The 16198-nt window shown below is 47.2% G+C and overlaps 1 protein-coding gene across 2 annotated transcripts in view; it reads right to left on the bottom strand.

The window, feature by feature from the left end:
- PPM1H (protein phosphatase, Mg2+/Mn2+ dependent 1H) overlaps window positions 1-16198 on the bottom strand; it is a 272527-nt gene that overhangs the window by 30804 nt on the left and 225525 nt on the right. For both annotated transcript variants that reach the window (XM_021091936.1, XM_021091937.1), the window contains exons 7-8: window positions 10701-10764; window positions 7165-7272 (exon numbers count right to left, since the gene is read on the bottom strand). In XM_021091936.1, coding sequence (XP_020947595.1) covers window positions 7165-7272; window positions 10701-10764 — 172 coding nt within the window. The remainder of the gene's footprint in view (window positions 1-7164; window positions 7273-10700; window positions 10765-16198) is intronic.

Consider the following 16198-nt stretch of genomic DNA (forward strand, 5'->3'; position numbering starts at 1 on the left):
GGTTTATGCTGCCTTCCCAGCATAATGATTAACAGTGTCCCTACGGACTCTCGAAATGTCCTGGTTGACAGAGTAAGTTATCTGGTCTCCTGGGGTGTAAATAATTAAATGACTACTATCCTTTATTCTTGTAGCTGCTACTTCTGGTGGTGGGGACTGAACATGACCACAGTGTCTTACTACTTCACAGGACTCTTCACAATGGCAGGATTTCAGGGACCTCAAGGGAGCAGGAGATCAAGTTACTACATATCCACACGGTATCCCTGATGAGCGGTGGGATACCTGCTGTGTGGCAAAGTCAACCCCACTGCCTGCAGTTATTCTGGATTATAAACCTAATGTTCCTGAATCTACTCAATACCATGTCATACCTCTATGGGAAATGAATCAGAAAAGTAATAGGCATATGTATATATATACCCGATTCACTTTGCTGTACACCTGAAACTAACACAACCCTCACCCCTCCCAAGCACAGTGAAAAACAGTTTATGACAGTGTTATTCATTCAGTGTTATTCTTTGGATCACCTGCCTCAGAGCTGTCTAAAAACATGAAAAATCCTAGGACCTACCCTAGACCTAGTGATTCCGATTTTCAGGAAGTGACTTCCAGGGATTTGCATTCTTTAGCGAACTCCTCAAAGCATTCTTATATGCATCAGTACAATAAATTAGTGCCAGCAAAAGATGTTCCATGTTTAATGGAAACATTCATGTGAAGTTATTATTTTTTTCAGGAGAGGATCAGGGAGGGATAATCTCCAATGAGAAGAAATGTTTGACACAATATATAGGTTGGCTCCTCTTATGTGACCACAAATTTCATGAGTTGCCAAGCTAGATTTTATGGGGGTGGGGGCAAGTAAATTCCACATTCTGGTTTTATTTAGCAAATCTCAAGACACTTCCTAATAGAAACCACCCTTGTGGATGACACACAGGTGCATGACAAGTGATTTTTACAGCTGGACTGGAGAGTTAGAGATGCAGATAGACAGGCATGAAGTCACTCCTGTATATAAGATCAGATGGTACCAGAATCCAAGAAAGCAGTTCTACATACTCTTCACATGTGAATTTTTTTTGGTCCCAGACATTTTCAACATGGTGGTGGTGATGGGAGAGGGAAGGACCCTGAGGGGGGCATCAACCCAACTGAGAAAGCAGATAAATGCGATGCTACAGACTAGAGAGATATATGAGCTGCGGGACGAGAGAAGAGATGAAGGAAAGTGCCTATAGAGCTGAACTCGTAGAGCAGAGAGTAAAGGGGAAGGAGGTGGGGAGAGAAGTGGGAGAAGCAGAGAGATAATGGTCAAAGGGTACAAATTTCCAGTTAGAAGATGAATAAATTCTGGGGACCCAAAGTACAGCATGGCGATTAGCGTTACATATAATCTGCATATACTGCATTATATTATACACACACACAGTGTGTTATTTATATATTTACACACACTTTATATATATATTATATATATACACACACTTTATATATATATAAAACATATATACATAATCTGTATATACATAATGTATACATAATCTGTATATACATAATTCTGTATTATATACTTGAAACTTGCTAAGAGAGTAAATCACGTGTGCTCACCGCAGAAAAGGAATGGGTAAAGATGTGATGTGACAGGAGTGTTAGCTAACCCTACGCTGAGCATCCTCTTGCTATACAGCTAATCCTTGAACAGCTTGGGGGTTGGGGCATTGAGAGTTCAGCTGAGGGAGCCACACGCAGGCTCTCCAGGTGCTTTTGTCTTCTCATAGCATGGCAGGTGGATTCTGAGAGGAAACATCCCAGGAGCAAATGTTTCAAGAGACCCTGGCCAGAGCTGATTGCCAACATCAGCTGCCAGCCATGTGAGCGAGCCATGTTGGACGTCCACCCACTGAGTCTTCAGATGATGCTGGCCCCACCTGACAGCCAACTGTGACCACGCAACAGACTCCAAGGAGGAACCAGCCAGCTGAGCCCGTTCAACTCCCAGAAGTAAGAAGGACAAGAATACATTGTTCGTCCATGGTTTGGGGTGGTTTGTTTTGTAGTCAACCAAGGCCCAAAGGCATCGCACTATGAGAGAACATGCCCAGGCCCCACGGCTACAGCAACGTCGTCTCCTTTAACCCACTGAGGGAGGCCAGGGATCAAATCTGCGTCTTCATGGGTATTAATTGGGTTCTTAACCCACTGAGCCATGATGGGGCCTCCCTCTAGGAAAAACGAAGCTGAGAGAAAAATCGGGCTCCTTGTGGTTCGGTCTGGCGGGGGCCAAGGGGGAGGGGGACTGCTGAGTTGGTGGGGTGGGCTTAGCAAAGCAGCCCCCAGACAGAAAAAGACCTCATTCTTCCCAGAACCCAGAAGGGGCCTAAAGGCAACAGCACAGTCTTGGAGTGGAGGCCAGAAAGCGAGAAAGTCATTGAGAGGAATCCTAGCTCCAGGGAGGGCCTGTCACAGGCCAGAAAGGGGCGAGGGGTGGAGAACATCTGGGGTTTGGGCTGCAGGCCCGGCCTCGCTGCCTGAGGAACAGGACACGAGGTGTGTACTGGATGGGGTGGGAGAAGTGCTGGCAAAGAAGGTACAGGGGCCTCTGCCTGCACAAACCCTTTCCTTCTCCACTCCAACTCTCTAGGGTGATACACGCGAGTGGAACGGTGATGAACTTCATTGATGGGAGACCTGGTGGGGGATGTTTCTCTTACAGGAGGAGAGGCGCCTGCTACATGGAGAAAAGATGCCGTGGACCAGGGGAGGGTCAAGACGCTTCCTATGCCGGGTTGGGTTGGTGGGGCCTCTGGTGGAATTCAGTCCTTGGCCGGAAATCCCTACCTTTGACTTTGGAAGAGACGAGGGGGGGCTCAGCAAACCTGGCCGCCGCTCCTTGGGTTTGGCAAACTGGAGATTTTTCCAGCGCCTTGTGTTCAGCGAGAACCGAAAATGTGTTTGGCTAGAAACCCTTCTCTAATTTTTAAACCCCTGTGCATTTTTTACGTAAATTTGCGCCACATGGTTTTGATTTATTTTTATTGAACTCATCAAATCGAATTAGGAGCTACAATGATGAATGGGAACAACGCTGATTTCCAAGAAGATTTTTGAGCCTTTTTTCTTAGAATTAAATCACATTCCAGCTCCCACCCCCCCCACCCCCAGCCCCAGCCCCAGCCGTTAAAATTACCAGACTGAGCTGAGTTTGAAAGTTAGAACCCAAATGTGAAATAAAGATCCATGCTTGGCAAAGAGGAAGCATAGCAGGGGAATGTTCTGAGGAAGTCACGGTTAGAGAGCCAGGGCAGGCCTGGGCTGGGGGTGGGGGAATGAAAGCAGGAAGGGAGGCAGTTATTCTTCCTGAGGAGCATTATATACATTGACCTGGCTTTGCGGGTTCCCAGCAGAGGCCCCCTGTGTCACCACCGCCCAGGGGAAGGAGTTTCTGCCCCAAGACTGGGACTAGGGGGGCTGTACCCCTCTTCTTTCTTCTGCGCTCCTCCATCATAGCTGATTCAAGCTGCTCCCACCTCGTCCCTCTAACTTTCCTCCCCCTCTCCTGGCTCCGGCTAAGGCCTCTCCATCTGGAAGCATTTAAAACGTACAACAATTTTAATCCCGTGCAAAGGAATCTTGAGATCTACACTACATACCCATTAGGCTAAATTATAGGTGCACAATCTCATTTTGCACAATTCTGTCTGGCCTCGGTTGGCACACACGAAAGGCCGTTCCTGTCTTTCCCAGTTACTGCTTCTACTCTGCCATCATTTTCAGTCTGAGACCACATTTCTCTGAGAAACTCAGGCCACTGAGGTCCCAAGACAGAGGTACAATCTTCGGAGCCCTTTGAAACAGTACTCTTAGACACTTGGGTCTCTTAGACACTGACCCAAGAATTTCCTTGAACTCAGCTTCTCTCCCTGTACTCCAGAGCCTGATCATCTCGCTAGTTAATAACTACATATAACCATCGGGGAGTTAATTTACTTCCCTGGGCCTCAATTTCTTGATCTTTAAAATGGGTACAACAACGAGACATACCTCACAGAGTTGTTATGAGGATTAAATGAGACACTGCACATTAAAAAAAAAAAAGTATGTTGTTTGGCCCAGACTATGTGGTTAATAAATGCTACTTGTTATTGTTATCATAAAAACTCTACATTTTATTCAACTCTGTACCTTTCCTAAGAGCACTTAAATTTTGCCAGAGGTTGCCAGTTTCATGCAAATCCGCATCACTCCAGACAGGTGACATGAAGTTTCTGATCAACCCACTGGGATTTTTCATCAGTCCCACAGGAGTCTCCCATGCTGGCCCGAGTTTTAAACCTACGGTCTGGCTCTGTGGGTTCTCAGCAGAAGCCCCCCTGGCTATTGAAAGATCTAGAACCTAACTGCATAGAGACCATTCTCCTGAAAACCAAACCAAACCTCTCACTTTCTATGGAAAGTGGGAGCGGAGGGGAGGATGAGAAGGTTTTCATTCTGCTTTAAGGAGCAAAGTGGTTAGTGTTTCCTGAGAACGGGCCCCCAGCATGAATCCCACTTCATCTGTGACTTCTGGAAAGTAGAAAGGTGACAGTACCATTTAATATGCCTGATAAATGCCTCTCTCCCAAGGGGGACCAGATAGAAGTCCATGAGGCTAGTATTTCTTGGTTTTTCTCTGTCCAAGAGGAGTTTCAGCAGTAATTCAAGGATCCTTATGCTGGCCAGACTAGAGGGCACAGGGATCTGCCCGCTTCCAGGGAACCTTGGATGCTTTATGCAGCAAAGGTCCTCCTCATGAAGGCTAAGAAAGAGATGTCTGCAAAGGCTAATTGTGGTTTCCACCAAGCTGACCTCACTTGAAACCTAGGTGATGGCAGGAAATGTATGTGTCTCCCACGCTGGATATTTCCTGGACATTCCCCTCTCAGGGGCCTCTCAACCTCCTGCGGCAAGAGATATTTTGGATGTCAGCCTCAGCAATCACGGTATCTGAAGGAAATGCCCCTGCTCTCAGCCCTGCCAAAGGGGTGGCCTGGGTGGTGCCATCAGTGACTCCGGAGGGGACATACAATCCGAAGGGGCAGGCTCTAGGCTGGGAAGTAGGAAAGGGGAGTAGGGCCAAGGAGATGCCTCTAAGGCAATGTGGAGTTGAGAGAGGGAGAAACTGGGTTGCCCGGCAGCGGAGATGTATGAGATGCATCTGGTCACGTCGGTGCCAGAACCACCTCACGAAGGTGACAGATTGCACTGCTCAAGTTCGCAGGGCTGCCCTGATTCCAGGACCATCTTCCCTCCCATAAAGCCTGGCTCCTCAGGGGTTCTTCCTGTGGACATGATAAACATCTCTTCTGATATTATTAAAAGAAGCATCTCCCCCTGACCTCCCCTTTTTTGAGTTAGCACGAGTGGGCTTTTCTAACACAAAGGGCCTACGCAGCACCTTGGGGAGGACATGCAGATGGAGCTGTATCTAGACAGTCTGGGCTTTTCCAGGGCAAGGCACTGCTTTAAGAGTTAATCACACAGTGTGCAAACACCACTGGTTCCTGACTCACCCCTCCCTGGCTCTCCTCTACTGTAGAAATTGGAAACTCTTCTCTCCCTCCCCCAACTTCCTTGGCAGCTCGGGGAGGTCATGTGACACAGTTTCAGCCAATGAGATGCAAGTGAATATCTGCTGGGACAGATAGGCTGCCCCCTCCTTCCTGCTTTGCATGAAAATGCTATGCTTGGAGCTGCTGCCACCATATTGGAACCATGAAGGAAAAAAAGGAACAGAGATGCCAGCGCTGACACTGGAGGAGTTGCACCCCCATGGACAACCACCAAATTCCAGCCCCCTTGTTATGTGAGAAAAATATACCCTAAACTACTATTAGAGTTTTCTGTATCTCAGAAGCAAAATCTTTTCTAAATGATATCTCCCGAAACAGAACTTGATATTGTTTCCTGTATTATAAGAAAAATGATTTTTTTAACCAAATCTATGACAACTTGCTAGTGTACCTTCTCCAAACATCAATGGACTGATACACGTTTTTGAGGCAATGAAAATCTAAGGAAGGATAACGTGTACACACGAACCACCACGCGACCAGGCAGGAGGCGAAAACACTGTAAGAGGCAGCGGCGCATGTGTCTCTGGAGTAGGGTCAGACATGACTTGTGGTTGGGGGAGGGGGAAAGCAGGAGAAGCATTTAAAGTAAAGTGCAAAGAGGGAAATGAATGTAGATGTTTGGCGATGGGGAGGAAGCACGTTCTAGGCAGAAAGGATAGTTTGAGTAAATATGGGAAACCGAAGCTCACATGCGAGAAATAACAAGTTCATTCCACCTGGTGTAGGGGAACAAAGATCAGATTTTTTTTTTTTTTTTTTTGGCCACACCCATGGCATGCAGAAGTTCCCAGGCCAGGGATTGAACCCCTGCCATAGCAGTGACAATGCTGGACCCACTGAGCCACTGGGGAACTCCCTAAAGGTCAAATTAAAAAAAAAAAAAATTAGACCAAGGGAGTTCCCAGTGTGGCTCAGTGGAAATGAACCCAACTAGTATCCATGCAGATGTGGGTTCAATCCCTGGTCCCACTCAGTGGGTTAAAGATTCGGTGTTGCTGTGAGCTGTGGTGTAGGTCACAGACACAGCTCAGATCTGGTGTTGCTGTGGCTGTGGTTGTGGTACAGGCTGGCAGCTGCAGCTCCGATTTGACCCCTGGCCTGGGAACTTGCATATGTTGCACCTGTGGCCCTAAAATTAAAAAAAAAAAAAAAAGAGAAACCAAACTATAACAAGTCTTAAACACCACATGAAGGAGTCCGGGCTTTTACCTCTGAGCTTTACTCACGTGCTCGCTTGCTCTGAGCAAATGAGTGTCGGAGGAGCAGTTGTTTAGGAGAACTGGCCTGATGGCAACACGTAGGCTGGACTGAGGTGGCAAAGGATGCCCCTGGGGGACGGGTGGGCTTCAGTGTCTGGGCAGGAGGTGATGAGGGTAGGAACCGGGACAAAGTGAGAATGGAGTGGGGAAAAGAAATAGCCACGAGAGACACTGCACAAGCACCTGTGGCCCAAATCGGCTACTGTCTGAATATGAGTATGAGTCACGGGAGGACTCATGTAGAAAACAGCATACAAAAGAGAAACAAAAACCCCATGTGGTACCTCTGGAGCTGAAGACAGGAATGGTTTTATGTAGATGTTGGAGTCATGCACCTTCAGGTCATGGTCCCCAAGTCCCCTGGTCACTCCAATAGTTGCCATGACTCGGGCCTAGGAGTATAAGCAGAGGATCATCAGAAACACTCACACACACACACAGAAAGCCTCCCCGCCACTGCAGAGCTGCCACAGGCTGAGAGAGAAGCAATGACTTTCCAGTTCTTCCTGTCCCGCTCCGTGGCCCTGGCTGCTAACTTCTGTGGGTTGTGTCCAAGGAAGAGCCCACCAAGGTCACTTACATACTTGAGGAGCGGGCTTCTCCACCAGTTATCTTAATCTGAATGGGTTGCTTCTGTCTTGTTCCAAGTTTCTTTTGCAGAGGCTGGAGGGAAGGGTGTCCCATAAACTAAATACTATACATCCATGATGTCTATAGCTACTGAAATCAGTTCAAGCCAAATCCAACAGGATCCAGCCAGCCAGCTAGCCAGCCAAGATGTACCCGTTCTTCAAATATTTACTGAACACCAGCTATGTCTCTAGTGCTGTGATACAAGATACAAAACGGTCAGAGGCAGAGCCCGCCCTCCCAAGGCCGATACATTTTCCTTTATGGCTGGAGAAATTAAACCATTAGCAACTCTCCAACCTTTCCTGCTAGGAAGATCCTGACAAATTCCCTCTGGGTGGAAAGGAACAGAATGTCACTTTGCTGTAATGGCACAGAGACCTCATCGCTGAGACCACACCGTCTGCAGCTTTCTCTAAATGGTTTTCCAAATGCTGTGAGGAAGCAATACTATGAGACTAATGCCTACACCGTCAGCCTCATTAGACCCTGGGATGGCACAGACTTGATTCACCCAAACGTTTACTGATCACCTACTATGTGCAGGCACTGTGCTGTGGGGGACAAGTATTAAGGCCTTGTCCCTACCATAACGGAACTTGATAAGGAGACTTAAGAGGTACATGTCTAATTCACAATACACAGAATATGGCCACGTGCTAAAAGACACGTAATGGATTATATGAGGGCAAAGGAGGTACAAATGCTGCTGAGAAGGTTCCCTGGAGGAAGTGGCACCAAATTTTGGTGCAGAAGGATGGACAGCATCAAGACAGGTAAGCGCAGAGAAATGGGGTCAACGTCATGCTGGGGGGACTGAAGCCCCCGTTGGCCTAACACCTGCGTCATCGAGACCATATCCGGTGTAACGTCGTGGTTCAAAGACCTGAACTCGAATCCTCCCTCTAATGCTCGGGTAATAAGAGTAAACGTATCAATGCCAAGATGTTACGATCAAACACAGGACCATGATCTTCGTCCTCCTTTCCCTATTAGGCTGTGGATTTTGGAGCTGGTTTCACATCAGAAGGTGGCCAGGTTTACAGTGAAATGGAAATGAAACCATAACACATCTTTTAAAGGCAAGAATCAAAGGGGCTGAGCTGCAGACACAGGATGTGAGCCTGGGGCCCCCGCTCAGGCACTGCTCTGCTGGGAGGCTGGTCCAGCTCCCCTTGAGCTGAGACACGTTCAACTCTAAGCATCAACATTCTGAGTGCCTTGCAGCCCTTCTGCTCTTCTCCCTGCTGGGGCACTTTCTCTGGCTGGACAGAGCATGGTTGGGCATTTCAGTTTACAAAGTATATAGGTGTTACCCACACAAGTCCTTCCACGCATTGGCAGAAATGAAGTGGAAAGTAAGGGCAGTGGAAGTATTCTGAGACTTCTGGGCAGATGTGTGGAGAAGAAAGAGAAAACCCCTGTAAAGGATCTAGGCAGAACTCGTGTTGCAGTTTTAAGGCTTTCTCAAGAGATCACGGAGTCCTGGGACAGAGGTGGTGGGCCACTCTGGTAGAGAGGATGCCCGGAGAAGACTGGAGCCACGGTGGTTTTTAACTAGGTCAACAGGTACGATGACAGAACTTGTCAGATGTGTATCACAGAACTGTCCAGCCCTAATGAACTGAAGCACTGGAGAAACGTGATGTCTGGGGAAAGTGCATTTTTTTGGCTGAACTGGGAAAAACTTGCTCCTTGCAGTCTAACATCTGATCCTCTGCGAAGAACACATATGTCCATTTTCCTGTTGCACCGAGTGTACCAAACACAACTGAAGAGCTTAAAATATTTAGGCATCTACTGATGGCCTGCCACGTGTCAGGTTCCGAGCCACACAGGTCCTAAGGATACAGAGGCCACAGGATGTGGTCCTGAGCTTACTGGAACTCACTGGGTAGCAGCAGGGTGATACTGAGAATCTCAGCACCACGGAGAATGGCAGCTGTAGGCGTAGAGAGCTGAGCTGAGGGATACACGTTGATGGGCCCCCTGTACCGAGAGGCACACGTCATCCTACCAGGAACACAGTCCTTCCCTGTCGTGATTCTCAACCAGGGAGGGGAGGGAGAAGGATCCATCTCCAGAAAAGGGGCAGGTTAGTTTGAAGAGAGATGCTTTTACTGATGAAATATTCCTGCTTCGTTTCTCCCCAAGAAATGCCTCCTTCTGATGAAATCAATGCTGGGCTACACGGAGCCCCAAACCTATCCTCTGTGTGCTCTCTCTCCCCTCCTACCCGCTGCCCTCCCGACACGTTCTGCCCATGAAAGCATCCTTCAGTTTTCTTATGAGTCACTTCTTCCTGATAAAAGCTATCAAATGCTGAAAAAAAATTCAGTGGAAGATTCTTCTTAATGTGACCACATTTTTCACTTCTAATTGGAACTCTCAGTGCCTAGTTGAAATGTAATCGTGTTCGGAAGGAAGAATGCAGTGATTCAGAAGGTGTCTGTTCTTCCTGGGAAATGGCTTCAAAGCTTCTTCCAGGACTGCAACCCCCTCCGGTGTCTGCTCAGAGACCACTTAAAGATGGACAGCCTTCCTTCGGCTCAGCAATGACTGATGCTGACTGGGGCCCCGGGGGGGCTGGTGATGGGTGGTTTTTGTTAGCGCCGCCTGGGACCTGGTCCATGGGATCCTCCGGTTTAATGGGGGTGAAGCTTTGGGTCCCCTTTCCAGGGGGCAAGTGGAGAAGCTGCCATGGAGGAGCATTCCAGGGAGGAATGAAAGGGCACTAGAAGGAGGTGGAGGACATGCTGCCACACCTGGTACCAGCCCTCACCAGCCGTGGGACTCTGAACGGCTTTGACCTCAGAGTCCCAGCTGCCTCCTCTACCAAATGGATTTAAGACAGTGAGCTCTGCCTGCCTCGTGGCTTGTTGTCAGATGCACAATGAGATGATGGATGTGAAAGTGGCCGTGTTTAAATGCTGTAAAAAGTTATTCAAATGGGTTGAGAACAGGATGGCGGGAGGGGGGACTGTCATTTTCACAAAACTGACTTGAGTCCCTTGTGCTCACCACCCCCATCCCCCAACCGTGCCCCTCCTCGGACCCTCAAGACAGGAGGCCTGAAGGATGATGGAGGGGATATTCTTTCCAGTTGTCAAGGCTATGAAATCATGAGATGCTGAGTGGAACACACAGATTGCCATGCGCTCCGCAGAGACAGCCTGAGAGCGGTGCCTACCTTCTTGCCTTCTCCGTATATAAGGGGAAACTTCAAGTCATCATCCTCAATGGTTTTGTATGCCCTGTAGGGGGATAAACAACATTAAAAAGAGAGGTTTGCACTCAATTAGTGACCTGCTGCCCTGACATAGGCCGCCAGGTACTTTATTTTCCCTGAGACTCCATCTGCTCACCACACTGCCAAGCTAGTTCTGTATAAGGAGTTATTCTCCCTACAGAATTGTGTGAGTGTGTATGTGTGTGTGTGTACATATTTTAACAAACCAGAAAATACCAAGGCTATTTACATGCTGGAAGAGAGAATGAGCTGGCACGGTCATAATTAGCGAGAAGGGGCGACAGGTTTCTGTCCTAAGCATTTAGTGTTTGTGGCAATAAAGAAGCACTCCAGCAGCAGTGGCAGAGTTCTAGTCATTAATCTGAAACTGTGAGAAACAGCAGCGCCGAGATGGATGGAGGGTGAAACTGCCCTGAGAGCCAGTTCTCACCTTCAGGGGCTGTTTACGCCAAAGCAGCCTCATACTGGGATGGCTGGAGAAGGAATATTTATAGCCTGCTTGACCTCAGTATGATATTCAAGGCTGGCAGAAAATCCTTTGTTTCATGATCACTCTTAAATGGCCATTCGACACACAGAAAGAAAATTCAGGTTATGCTTCAATGGCTTATTCCAGCCATGGTTGTTCAGATGCCACTGCACGCACAGTAGAGGCTGGCCAGGCTATGGTGGGAGAGCAAACGAAGGCCACATCTTGCAATTTTCCTCATAAGGAAGTTAAAAAATAAACGAGCAAACAAACATGGCACCTAGTTACCAGCTGTAGTACCCTGGACAAGCAGCTCCCCTTTTTGGGTCTCCATTTCCTCATCTGTAAAGTGAGGATTACCAGACAGGATATAAAGAGCTTGGCACAGAACCTTGCACATAGTAAGTGCTCAATTAGTGGCAGCTATTACTAATATACAGTAGATAGTTAATACTTAGCACACCAGTGCTCCTTTCTGTAAAATGGGGGTAGCATTGCCTATTCAGTTCCCCAGAGAAGTATTAGGAAGACTAAGGAAAGTTGGGGTAAGTTGTGCTAGGTTAGAGGCTAGAAACAAGATGCTTTTCTAAAATAATGTCTCCTGAATGCATGAAAGAAATTAATTTGGGACATGACCTCCTGGCCTTGGATATACCTAGGCAGCTTGGGAGTGAATCTAACATCAAATTTATGGAGGCGCTTGATATACGGAAGAATGCAACCCAACTGAAAAAGACTTCAACTCCAAAGCTAAAGCAGGCACATCCTTATCTTCCCGGAAGTTATTTGGTTAAGTTGTTCTTTGCTGGGGGTGGAGGAACAGTGAAGTTTTGGCATACGATGTGCCCAAGGCTCAAGTTTAGCACTGTTTTCTGTGCAGCCCTGGGTGAGAGGACAAGCCTCTCTGGACCTCAGGGTGCTTGATTTGTTTCATTTTGTTTAAATTTATTTTAATGCCCTCCTCGGCTTATTTATTTTTTTGGCTGTACCCATGGTATGTGGAGATTCCTGGGCCAGGGATCGAACCCATGCTGCAACAGTGACCTGAGCCGTAGCAGTGACAATGCCAGCTCCTTAACTGCTGGGCCACTAGGGAACTCCAAGATTCTTGTTACTCAGAGAGGGCAAAAAGTAGGGCTCATTCATAGGCTTGTTGTGAGGATTAAAATGCACTGGTGAATGTTATGAGCTCAGAAGTGCCTGACACATTCTGAGAGTGTAATGAAAGCTGGAATTCCCTAGTGGCCGAGTGGGTTAAGGATCCAGTGTTGTCACTGCAGCAGGTTAGGTCACTGCTGTGGTGCAGGTTCAATCCCTCTCTTGGAAATTTCCATGTGTTGTGGGCACAGACCAAAAAAAAGAGAAAGAAAGTCAGTTGTTGCTGCTGTCCAGTGAGCCGAGAGGTGTACTGTGAATTAAATTTTTCAAAAAAAAAAGGAGCCGTACTATTTCATTCCCTCAAATCTACCCAATTAACACAAAGTGGACATCGCTACTTGATGTTTCTATTCTCACATGAACTATGCAAAACACTGTGATATACAGGTTGTTCGGGTACAAACAGAGCTATCATTAGAGTACACTCAGCCTGGGGACTGAATGAGTTTGTAGACCAGTGGTTCTCAATCTTGGCTGCGTAACGCCTGGGAGGACTTTAAAAATCCGGATGCCCAGGTCACATCTCAGAGCAATTAAATTTGAACCTCTGGGGAGGGGACCCAGGCACCAGGAATTTTTCAAAAGCTTCCAAAGGATTCCAGTGTGCAGCCACTGAGAACCACTGCTGTGGAGCAAAATCACGGGCTAACATTCAAAATCAGTTGAAAAATCTTGTCCGCTTGACCCTAAAGATGACAGACTACATAGCTCAAGGGAGAGGGGAAAGGGTCTGGGAAACGCTGTGAATCAGGCACAAGGAGGGCTTGGGGACAGAAGGGAGGACGTGTGGAGATTAAGATGATAGGTTCAGGAGGTCCCATGTGGCGCAGTGGAAATAAATCCAGCTAGGAACCATGAGGTTGCGGTTCGATCCCTGGCCTTGCTCAGGGATCTGGCATTGCCCTGAGCTGTGGTGTAGGTTGCAGACGTGGCTCAGATCCTGAGTTGCTGTGGCTGTGGTGTAGGCCAGCAGCTATAGCTCCGAGTCGACCCCTAGCCTGGGAATCTGCATATGCTGCGGGTAAGGCCCTAAAAAGAAAAAAAATAAAAAGAAGACAGGTTCAGACAGAGTGGAAGACAACTGTGGATGGTCCCTAGGCAGAGGCTGGGACCTGGAGATCCAGACACAGGAGTCTGAGATGACACGGGAGGCAGACGGCAGCAGCGCTGGAATCGATGACTAGAAGTTACCTAGAGGTCAGTGGAGACAGGCTAAAAGCATGCTTAACAAGCTTGAAAAGACAGCAAGAAAATGGTCCTCTGACTCCACCTCAAGCCCAACTAATCAAATTCTCTCAGGGCAGAGAATTTCAGGAGAGTGCAGTCCGTGTCACCACAGCTCTGAAGGGCAAAAACTCACCTTGGAAAAGAACCACTGCAAATTCTGACATTATAGTTTAGCTTCCGTTTCTTTGTCTTTAAGAACAACAACCCAATTCGAAATAGAAAAGCCAACTCTGGGAAAGGAAGGTTTGTTGTGTTCCCGCCCTTGTTGGTTTTCAATCAGATATGAGCCCGCCCCCCTACCTCACCAGCAAATGACCAGAGTGAATAATTATAAATAAAGTACAGCATCCTCCTCCCCTCAGTCTCGCAGAGTCCTAGGCACGGTTCATCACGTGAAGGGAGGCAGACTTCCCTCCACAGTTAAAGTTTTGAATAATAAAGAGAATGAAATATGGGAGTTCCTGTTGTGGCGCAGTGGAAGTGAATCTGACTAGGAACCATGAGGTTGTGGGTTCGATCCCTGGCCTCACTCAGTGGGTTAAGGATTTGGCATTGCTGTGACTGTGGTGTAGGCCGGCAGTTGTAGCTCTGATTAGACCCCTAGCCTAGGAACCTCCATATGCCACGGGTGCAGCCCTAAAAAGCAAAAAAAAAAAAAAAAGAATAAAATATGTACAGCGCAGGGAACTATATCCAATCTCTTGGGATAGAACATGATGGAAGATAATATGAATAAATGAATATAAAAATAGACATATACCTATATATATATATATATATATATATATACACACACACACACATATATATTTGGATCACTTTGCTGTACAGCAGAAATTGGCACAACAGTGTAAATCAACTGTACTTTAATAAAAAATAATTTTGTTACTCACCATTAAAAAAATAAAATACTCAGAGTTCCCATCATGGCACAGCGGAAATGAATCCGACTAGGAACCATGAGGTTGCAGGTTCGATCCCTGGCCTTGCTCAGTGGGTTAAGGATCCAGTGTTGCCATGAGCTGTGGTGTTGGTCACAGACTCGGCTTGGATCTGGCGTTGCTGTAGTGTAGGCCAGTGGCAACAGCTCCGATTAGACCCCTCGCCTGGGAACCTCCATATGCCACGGGTATGGCCCTAAAAGGACATAAAAAAAAAAAAAAGACAAAAAAAAATACTCAAGAGTTACAACTCGTGATTAAAGATGGTGTGAATGAATGACAGCTACTGACAGTGGCTGCAGCTATGACCTACTGAACATCTTTCCAGGCCAGACACGGGCTGGGTGTTTGTGCACCGAGTCTAAAATCTCCCAAAGACCCTGAAATGTCCTGTCTTCCAGATGAGGAGACTGAGACTCAGGGAGGTTAAGTTACTCTCCCAAGATCAAATTCCATGTTAGTGGCCCTAAAGCTAAACTCAGACAGCCCCAGAAAACGCACCAAAGAAATGTGATGTCTGGACTCAGCTCTGATGATTTCTCATTCTAAGTGCAGAGTCTCGAATGAGACCCTTATTGTCCACCTTTCAGCGGATGAAAAGCAGGCATCTGATGATGGGGGACTTTGGGCAAAAAAGGAAGGGGGATTTTCTGTGTGAGAAAAAAGAGCAAAAGCTGACCATGAAGGGACAAAACCAGCAGCTGTCCTCCCACACAGTCTACAGGGAAGAGCAGAGGGAAGTCGGGGAAGCCACAGTCTGTGTTCTTGACCTGCTGCTGCTGCTCAGGGTGTTTCACCTGCAGCCATGCAACCTTCTCTAGACAGCCGGCCTCCCTCATCCGTCCTGCAGGTTAAAGGGCCTCCGCAGCTTCTGCTGCTCACATGACATCACAGCCCAGGTCTAGGCTGTGGGCTTGAATCTACACGCTTCCAACTAGTCCTGGGCTTCTGTTCTTCTCAGATGGGGCAGGTTGAGCGGATAAGGAGAAAGGGTGGAAGCCTGAGAGCTCCAAGATGCGGACGTCCTGGGACCTAAGATTAATAGATAAAGTCTATTCCTTCACATCAGATACGATGGTTTCTGAAATCTTGATTCAACTTAAAAAAAAAAAAAAAAAAAAAAACAAACCTCCAGGAGTTCTTGTCGTGGCTTAGCAGAAATGAATCGGACTAGGAATCATGAGGTTGCAGGTTCAATACCTGGCCTTGCTCACTGGGTTAAGGATCTGGAGTTGCCGTGAGCTGTTCTGTAGGTCGCAGACGTGGCTTGGACCCCGAGTGGCTGTGGCTGTGGTGCAGGCCAGCAGCTGTAGCTCCGATTCGACCCCTAGCCTGGGAACCTCCATATGCTTTGGGTGTGGCCCTAAAAATAAATAAATATATAAATAAATAAAAAGCAAAAAAAATTTTTTTCAAAACAGATTACTCTCTAGTTTTATAATAATATAACTGACCAGAGATCATATTCAAATAATTACTTGTTATAAGAAAGCAAAACTGAAAGGCTTAGGAAAGATTTTTAGATTAACTCTTACTTGGGGTCAGTTCCTTTAGGAAAAATATTTATTTATTTATTTATTTATTTATTTTAGGCACATGGAAGTTCCCGGGCTAGGGGTTGAATTGGAGCTGCAGCTAGAGGC

The sequence above is a fragment of the Sus scrofa genome, chromosome 5, assembly GCF_000003025.6.
Source record: "Sus scrofa isolate TJ Tabasco breed Duroc chromosome 5, Sscrofa11.1, whole genome shotgun sequence".
NCBI classification, from domain to species: Eukaryota; Metazoa; Chordata; class Mammalia; order Artiodactyla; family Suidae; genus Sus; species Sus scrofa.